Source organism: Populus trichocarpa, chromosome 1 (genome assembly GCF_000002775.5).
Source record: "Populus trichocarpa isolate Nisqually-1 chromosome 1, P.trichocarpa_v4.1, whole genome shotgun sequence".
Lineage (NCBI taxonomy): Eukaryota > Viridiplantae > Streptophyta > Magnoliopsida > Malpighiales > Salicaceae > Populus > Populus trichocarpa.
Window position 1 is genome coordinate 34,299,422 of NC_037285.2, and position 9,516 is coordinate 34,308,937.

Below are 9,516 nucleotides of genomic sequence, written 5' to 3' on the forward strand. Positions count from 1 at the left end.
ATGTATGTTTTTCTTGATCTGACATTTTTGAAATAGATATATAAAAATATATTGATAAGATCTTGGTTCATCAGTAATCTCCCAAGCTTTGCGATATAATAATATACAAATACTTTAATTAATTTTCATTTCGGGTAGAGTGGTGAGTTTTGCTTGTATAAAATGGGGGAGTAAGTCGGAAAAAAATGCAGGAAAATGTGTATCTGGACTAAAATAAATTCTTTTAGACAAAAAATTCCAATAATCTATACTTAGAAAAATTTTAAGAGATAGAGGGTACCATGCCCATCATTTATAAAAATTCCTAGGTGGCCGTATGAAACCCAATGAAAGTGAACCTATACTTAGAAATTTTTAAGTGATTATAAGTTCTTTGAAGAGTGAGAGCTTATGGCTTTCCCAGCATTATCATGGGGCTTAAGAGCCCTTCATTGAAAAGTGGTCATCATGATCATTTTTTTTACGGTGCATGAGAGCTCTTTACTGAAGAGTGGTAACTGGAGGGTGTTGATGTTGTATTAAAGAGATCTCTGATCTATCTTTTGGAAAGTGAGATTGTTGCCTTGGGGGGTCAAGTTCATCCCTTGGAGTGAGGTTATTGCCTTGGGAAGACTTAAGTTCATCCAATAAAGAGTGATGCAAATGGCACAAGGAAGACATTATACCAATCCCTTGGAGACTGGGACTATTGCTATGGAAAGACCAAGTTTATTCCTTAGAGAGTGGGGTTATTGTCATGGGGAGACCAATTCTATCAATTGGAGAGTGGTGCATATAGTACTTGGGAGATCAAGTTCATTTTCTAGAGAGTAGTACATATAATGTTAGTATACTGGCATGCAAACCCGACAAGATAAAAGGCAAATGATAGGATAAAATGAGAAATGAGACACACAAGAATTTACGTGGTTCACCCAATTTGGCTACGTCAACGGGCAAGTATAAAAGGATTTTACTAAGTAATGTGGGAATTACAACCTCTCTCTAATAATAGGAGAACAACTGAAATCTCTCTATTACTAGGAGAAAACACCTCACTTACTATCTCACAAAATACCTCACAATTATATGGGATTACTTTCCCTCTCTCACTCTCCTCTTCTCTCTTATTTCTCTCTTGATGTGTTATCTATGGCAAGGATGCACTGCCTATTTATAGGCAAACATCCTTGCCTTTGTCTTGCAAAAGATAAGAGCAAGGCAAGTGGCACTAATTGACATTAATTAGTGCTGCAATAATTGATACTAATTAGTGCCGCAAGTTGCACTAATTAGTGCTTGCCTAGCTGGTTTCATAGCTGGCTTCACATTCTCCCACTTGAAGACTTTGATGATTTAATTAAGTCTTCACACTTGATCATTTGTGATTCTTCTATCCTTTGTATACTTGCCATCTTCATGCTGTTTACGTTTCAGTTAGGCCATAGGAGGATCTGCACCATATATACTTGTCAATATTGACTGGTTTGGTCAAAGCATCTGCTGGGTTTTCTTTTGTGTGAACCTTCTGAAAATCCACACTTCCATTTTCCACCACTTCGCGAACAAAGTGATACTGAACATCTATGTGTTTTGTTCTTGAATGAAATGCTGGATTCCTTGCAATATGCAAAGCACTCTGACTATCACAATACAAAAGAATCTTCTCTTGTTTGTGTCCGAGCTCCTCCATAAGTTTCTTCATCCATATTGCTTCTTTACAAGCTTGTGTAGCTGCCATGTACTCAGCTTCTGTTGTGGATAAAGCTACAACAGTCTGAAGTTTAGAGACCCAGCTCACAGCTCCTCCTGCAATTATGAACACATAGCCTGTAGTGGATTTTCTTTTCTCAAAATCGCCAGCAAAATCTGAATCAACATAACCTCTGACAGTAAATTCTGATCCTCCATAACATAATGCAGCATCTGAGGTACCCTTGATGTATCTCAAGATCCTCTTAATAGTATTTCAATGCTCTCTACCAGGATTTGTCATGTATCGACTAGCTGCTCCCACTGCTTGTGCAATGTCTGGTCTTGTACATATCATGGCAAACATTAAACTTCTCACTGCTGATGCATACGGTACTCGAGACATCTCCATCCTCTCTGCTTCATTGCTAGGAGACATACTTGAGGATAATTTGAAGTTAACAGGAAGTGGGGTGGAAATTGGCTTACAATCTTGCATGTTGAAGAGACGCAAGATCTTCTTCAAATAATTCTTCTGAGAAAGCCAAATCTTCCTCTGACTTCTGTCTCGGCGAATTTGCATCCCTAGAATCTTGTTTGCTGGTCCCAAGTCCTTCATATCAAACTCCCTAGCCAATTGTGCCTTCAATTCTTGGACTCGATCTTTGTTGGGGCCTATTACCAACATGTCATCCACGTACAACAACAGAATAATGAAAACATCATCTTCTCCAAACCTCTTGTAATATGTACAATGGTCTGAACTGAGTCTGTTGTACCCAAGGCTAATTATGAAGGAATCAAATCTCTTGTACCAACACCTCGGCGCCTGTTTGAGACCGTATAGAGATTTGTTCAACCTGCAAACCAAGTTCTCCTTGCCTGTTTCAGCAAAACCCTCTGGTTGGAGCATATAAATTTCTTCTTCAAGTTCTCCATGAAGAAATGCAGTTTTCACATCTAACTGCTCTAGGTGAAGATCAAATATAGAACACATTGCCAAGACTACTCTGATTGTAGTAAGTCGTACCACATGAGAAAATATCTCATTAAGTCTATTCCTTCTTTTTGAGCATATCCTTTCACCACCAATCTTGCACGATACCGCTCCACTTGATCATTGTCATCACGCTTTATCTTGTAAACCCATTTGTTGCTAATGGCCTTTCTTCCTTGTGGTAGCGGAACAAGATCCCAAGTGTTATTCTTGTGCAGAGCTTCAATCTCCTCTTGCATTGCTGTCATCCACATAGATACATCTGTGCTTTTGATAGCCTCATGGAAAGTTGATGGCTCTCCATCCTCTGTTAGAAGACAATATGCAATATTGCTCTCAGTAACATATTCTGAGTGCCAAGCCGGTGGTCTTCTTTCACGAGTTGACCGTCGAACTTCAGCAGTTTCAGACTCTGTTTGTTCTTGTTCTTCAGGTTCTGGTGCAGCTTCAGAAGAAGTATGATTCTGAGTATTTTCCATTTGGACTGCTGTAGTCTCCTTTAGAATGCTATTATGTTCTTCCATTTGCATTTTACCTTCTGCAAATATAACATCTCTGTTGATGACTACCTTGTGGGCAGTGGGATCCCACAGGCAATACCCCTTAACTCCATTAGCATATCCCAAGAATACACATTTTCTGGATTTTGAATCCAACTTGCTAACTTCTTGTGTATTGTACATCACGTACACAGGACTTCCAAATATATGCAATCGAGAATAATCAGCTTGTTTTCCAGTCCACATCTCCATCGGTGTCTTAAGCTCAATTGCAGTTGACGGAGATCGGTTTATCACATAACAGGCGGTATTGACTGCTTCTGCCCAGAATGACTTTCCTAGACCTGCAGCCTTCAACATTGCTCTTGTTCTTTCTAATAGAGTTCTGTTCATCCGCTCTGCCACTCCATTTTGTTGTGGAGTGTATGCCGTTGTGAACTGCCTTTTGATACCTTCATGTTGACAGAAGTTATCAAATTCATCACTGGTATATTCTCCTCCATTGTCAGTCCTCAAACACTTGATCTTCTTTTCAGATTCAAGTTCCACCCGCGCTTTGAAAGTTTTAAAGACTGCAAACACATATGTCTTCCTTCTAGTTGGATACACCCAACATCTCCTGGAGAAGTCATCTATGAATGATACAAAGTATCTTGCTCCTCCCAAGAATACGTGCTTGCCAAACATCAGAGTGAATCAGGTCTAAGATGCATTTGCTCTTAGTTGTTGATGTGCCAAACTTCAACCTGTGTTGTTTACTTGTAACACAGTGCTCACAAAAAGGTAAAGTAACCTTTGTAAGCCCAGGAAGTAACTTCTGATCAGAGAGAACTTTTAAACCTTTCTCTGACATGTGACCTAGTTTTTGATGCCACATCATCGTTTTCTCTTCTGCAGGACTGGCTGATGAGATTGACGCTTCTGCCCCATGATGTGTTTCTCTCATTAGTACAAACATGTTTGCAACTGTCTTTCTTGCCTTTAAAACCACCAGCGCTCATTTGACAATTTTCATGATTCCATTGTCTGTTCGAATCTTACAGCCAAGGCTATCAAATTGTCCTACGGACAAAAGATTCTTCTTTAAGTCTTTCACATGTCGCACTCCTGAAATAGTGTGAATTAAGCCATCATACATCTTCAATTTGATGGTGCCAATGCCAGCAATCTCTACAGCATGATTATCACCCATGAACACTTTACCTCCAGAGATGGGTTCATATGTTTGGAACCAATCTCGATTAGGAGTCATATGCCATGTTGCTCCTGAATCCATTAGCCAGACCTCAGTAAGCTCTTCTCTATCTGTAGAGATTGTCACTGCTTCACTATATAAAACCTCCCCATCTTCTGAGGTGCTCGCAACACATCCTTGAGGTTTTGATGACTCTGCAGTGTTCTCTATACCCTTTTTAAACCAACAATCCCTTTTGAAGTGTCCCTTTTCTGCCACAGTTGTAGCATTTCACAGTCTTCTTGCTTCTTGATTTGGACCTCCCCTGCCTTTGACTCCCACTGGAGCCACGCTCCGTTGATCTCCCTCTTGACACCAATAATGCCTCTGCTTGGTTTGAACTATTTCTGTCTCCTTTATTTTTGCGCCTATTTTCTTCTTCCAAGATGGCGACTGCAACATCATCAAAGACTATATAGTCTGTGAGGATATTATTGGTCAAGTTGATAATGAGCTGATCATACGAATCTGGAAGACTTTGAAGTAGAAGCTCTGCACGTTCACTTTCCTCTATTTGTTGACCCAACGTAGTGAGTTGTGAAAATAGAGTTCTTATTGTGTTGATGTGGTCAGTCACCGCCGTGGTTTCTGCCATTCGAAGGGTATAAAGTCTCCGCTTTAAGAAAATCTTATTGTGCAAAGACTTGGACTCATATAGCTTTGTTAGAGTCTCTCATATCTCCTTAGCTGTTTTCTTCTCCGCCACACTTGATAATACTTCATCGGCTAATGCTAAATGTATGTTAGCAATAGCATTTCCATCCATCTCATTCCATTTTGCATTATCAGTGATCTCCGCGGGGCGATCCCCAATTGCTGCCAAGCAATTGTCTTTCCTTAAGATTGCCTTGATTCTCATTTTCCACAGTGAGAAATTGCTCTCATTGAACCTCTCATTCTCATACTTTGCTGCCATTGTATTCACCGAGATCTATTCAGCTATAACTGTTTCACTGATTTGTAACGTATACAGAAATAATATCGTGTGAATAATACTTCACTAAGTAAGTTCTCAGGAAAGATTGGAGGGGTCACAAACGGTCCCGCTTAAAACCCAATATCCTTAGACAGAACTTCCTAGACTGTATTTAATCACCGCACTGACTTTCTATATACGCCAACAGTAGCATATGTGAACAGTACCGTATGGATGAATAGTGTCGTATAGGTGAATAGTGTCGTAGATGTGAATAGTAACTGTATACACGAATAACTTTTGTGTATTAACAACACCAACCAGAAGGCTCTGATACCACTGTTAGTATACTGACATGCAAACCCGACAAGATAAAAGGCAAATAATAGGATAAAATGAGAAATGAGACATACAAGAATTTACATGGTTCACCCAATTTGGCTACGTCCACGGGCAAGTATAGAAGGATTTTACTAAGTAATGTGGGAATTACAACCTCTCTCTAACAATAGGAGAACAACTGAAATCTCTCTATTACTAGGAGAAAACACCTCACTTACTATCTCACAAAATACCTCACAATTATGTGGGATTACTTTCCCTCTCTCACTCTCCTCTTCTCTCTTATTTCTCTCTTGGTGTGTTATCTATGGCAAGGATGCACTGCCTATTTATAGGCAAGCATCCTTGCCTTTGTCTTGCAAAAGATAAGAGCAAGGCAAGTGGCAAGGCAAGTGGCACTAATTGACATTAATTAGTGCTGCAATAATTGATACTAATTAGTGCCGCAAGTTGCACTAATTAGTGCTTACCTAGCTGGTTTCATAGCTGGCTTCACATATAACACTGAGAAGACCTCATACCAATCCATTGAAGAGTGAGGCTATTGCCATGGGGAGACCAAGTTCATCAATTGGAGAGTGAGTCTATTGTCATGGGAAGACCAGGTTCATCCCTTGAGAGTTGTGCATATGGCACTGGAATTCCAAGTTCATCCCTTAAAAGGTACTGCATATAACACTAGAGAGACTAAATTCATCTATTGAAGAGTGATGCATATAACACTAGTAAGACCTTATATCAATTCCTCGGAGAGTGAGGCTATTGCCTTAGGGTTTCTAATATGGTCTGAGTGAGGAGTGTTCGTGACAAGAAGGAAATTTGTCATTCTAGGTCATAGTTTTTTTATTTTATTTTTTTAAAATCCAAACCACATAATTATTAATCATTCAATTTATCAGGTTTAATGATATTGTAAAAAAAAAAATCATGTAATCTTGATAATTTTTATATTTTTAAAAAATCTGATTCATAACGAATTGCAGATCAATTAACTGATAATAACTATCATCTAGGTGGGTTTTATTTTGTTTATTCTTGAAAGTGATTGAGATATTTTATTTTAATGTCAAAGGCATCAGCAACATTTATCCTCCACTAAATTCTCTACAACCAAAAACAAAGTTCTTGAATGAATGGATGGTGCTCTTCCAGCTCCTTCAAGCTTAAAAGTTACATAAACTGCAATTTATGCTGTGGTTCAAACTAAGAACTAGAAAACGCAGACATGACCCAAGAAGTAAGCCAGCAAACATGAGACGATGGTGAATTGTTGTGCATCAAAATTTTTAACCAGAGAAAAATAATAGCCCCATGGAAAAGTAGAAGGTGAGTGCAAAAACATCAACCAAGAAGAAGGTAAAGTCATGACAATGACAGCAACTTAAATCGACTAATGGACCACTGAATTCCACAGGAGGACTCAAAAGTCTTGATAACGTCCAATCAAACTGAACTTGCAAGGTTTACTTTGTTTTTTCGTCGAAGTGGCTGGCTATCAATCAGTCTTACTAGTCTTTTTCCTTCTTTTATTTCTAATTTGAAGGGGAGATGAAATGGTGATTTAACCAGACAAATTATAACCCTTGAACTCCAACACTCTGCTGGTTTTCATGGACTTCTCTTTTCATCTATTAGCGGTTTCAACAGTTTTAGCATTAGTTCTGTGGTACACTTTACGCAGAGTGAGAGAGAGTAGGCGCAAAACTGAAAAGGGTTTGCAGCCACCGGAACCATCTGGTGCGTTGCCACTTATAGGCCATCTCCATCTATTAGGGGCACAAAAGACGCTTGCTCGAACATTGGCTGCCATGGCAGATAAATATGGTCCCATCTTCACAATTCGGCTGGGAAAGCACCCTACAGTTGTGGTTAGCAATCTTGAGGCAATTAAGGAGTGCTTCACAACACATGATAGGATTTTATCATCCAGGCCAAGATCAAGTCACGGGGAGCACCTAAGCTACAATTATGCAGCATTTGGTTTCAATAATTCGGGTCCTTTTTGGCGTGAAATGCGTAAGATAGTTACGATTCAACTCCTTTCCAGCCATAGGCTCAAGTCTTTGAGGCATGTTCAGGTCTCGGAGGTGAATACCTTGATCAATGACTTGTACTTGCTCAGTAAGAGCAATAAGCAAGGCTCGACCAAGATAGACATTAGTGAATGTTTTGAGCGAATGACAATAAATATGATCACAAGAATGATTGCAGGAAAGAGATACTTCAGTAGTACGGAAGCTGAAAAAGAAGATGAAGGAAAACGTATTGGAAAACTCATGAAGGAGTTCATGTATATTTCCGGTGTCTTTGTCCCTTCGGATGTAATTCCATTTCTTGGATGGATGAATAACTTTCTTGGATCCGTGAAAACTATGAAGCGTCTTTCGAGGGAACTGGATTCCCTTATGGAAAGTTGGATTCAAGAACATAAATTGAAGAGGCTCGAGAGTACTGAGAACACTAACAAAATGGAGGACGACGACTTCATAGATGTGATGCTATCCCTACTGGATGATTCCATGTTTGGCTATTCTCGCGAAACAATTATCAAGGCAACAGCAATGGTATGGTCTCTAATATATGCTGGCATTTAGCTTATAGCTACAAGTTGCTTCTTTTTTTTTGCTAGCAAACTCATATAGCATGATTTCTTCGAATTACAGGCCCATAAGTACATGTAGTTGCTTCGTGCGAAACCATTGAACTGAGTTTGGGTTTAGAGAAACAATTCTTGTCCCGCTAAAATTATCCTTCAATTGTGATGAAGTAAATTTTACTTGGTTCTGATATTGGTAAATTCCATTGCGTGTGTCCAGGACCAGGATAGTGTTATTTCTACATGAGCAGGTTAAATCTAGCTGCGAATTGCAACTCTTCTATTTGTCAGAAAAGGCCTGATTCTCACGATGCTTTAATTCTATGGTGTAGACTCTTATCATAGCAGGTGCCGATACCACATCTATCACCCTGACATGGATCTTATCCAATTTGTTGAACAATAGACGGTCATTGCAGCTTGCCCAAGAAGAGCTAGACCTCAAAGTTGGCAGGGAAAGATGGGCAGAGGACTCTGATATTGGGAACTTAGTGTACATCCAGGCCATTATCAAAGAGACATTGCGCTTGTACCCACCAGGTCCTTTGTCAGTCCCACATGAGGCAACAAAAGATTTTTGTGTTGCCGGATATCACATACCAAAGGGCACTCGTTTGTTTGCAAATTTATGGAAGCTGCATCGGGACCCAAATTTGTGGTCTAATCCTGATGAATATATGCCAGAAAGATTTCTCACTGATCACGCAAATGTAGATGTTTTAGGTCACCATTTTGAGTTGATTCCATTTGGCTCGGGGAGACGATCTTGTCCTGGTATCACATTTGCATTGCAAGTGCTCCATTTGACGTTTGCCAGATTGCTTCAGGGTTTTGACATGAAAACACCAACGGGTGAATCAGTGGACATGACTGAGGGCGTAGCTATAACCTTGCCTAAGGCGACTCCTTTGGAAATTCAGATCACCCCACGCCTCTCTCCTGAACTCTACTATGAGTGCTAAATGGTAAAGTTAAGACAACAATGCGTGCTACTTGTTTGCGTATTTATATGTTTATTATTTGGATTGAAGTTTGTGTATTTGTATGATTAGAAGCTATTTTGAATTCTCGAACACGCTCTTCATGATCCAGCTAACGCAAAGCTGAGGCAACACAATCTGTCTCGTCTGCAGCTAATTTGAGGTGGAGAGTGCTGTCTGAAACGAATTCCATCCTGTGTTACAATAGTTTTTATATGGAAAAAAGTTATTATGATGGAACAATATTCCCAATGAAAAGAAAGACGACCGTATTCAAGCA

The 9,516-nt window shown here is 39.5% G+C and overlaps 1 protein-coding gene across 3 annotated transcripts; it reads left to right on the forward strand.

Moving 5' to 3' along the window:
- Positions 1-7,100: 7,100 nt before the first annotated feature.
- On the forward strand, positions 7,101-9,516 carry LOC7456212 (cytochrome P450 CYP82J17). 3 transcript variants are annotated; one of them, XM_024593986.2, is made up of 3 exons: positions 7,101-8,224; positions 8,589-9,221; positions 9,309-9,516. In XM_024593986.2, the coding sequence occupies exons 1-2, from the start codon at positions 7,271-7,273 to the stop codon at positions 9,216-9,218; spliced, it is 1,584 nt and encodes a 527-aa protein (XP_024449754.1). In that variant the 5' UTR covers positions 7,101-7,270; the 3' UTR covers positions 9,219-9,221; positions 9,309-9,516. The 3 variants fall into 3 exon arrangements, with proteins under 3 accessions (XP_024449754.1, XP_024449756.1, XP_002300088.2); XM_024593988.2 differs by having other exon boundaries at positions 9,349-9,516; XM_002300052.4 differs by having other exon boundaries at positions 7,104-8,224; positions 8,589-9,516.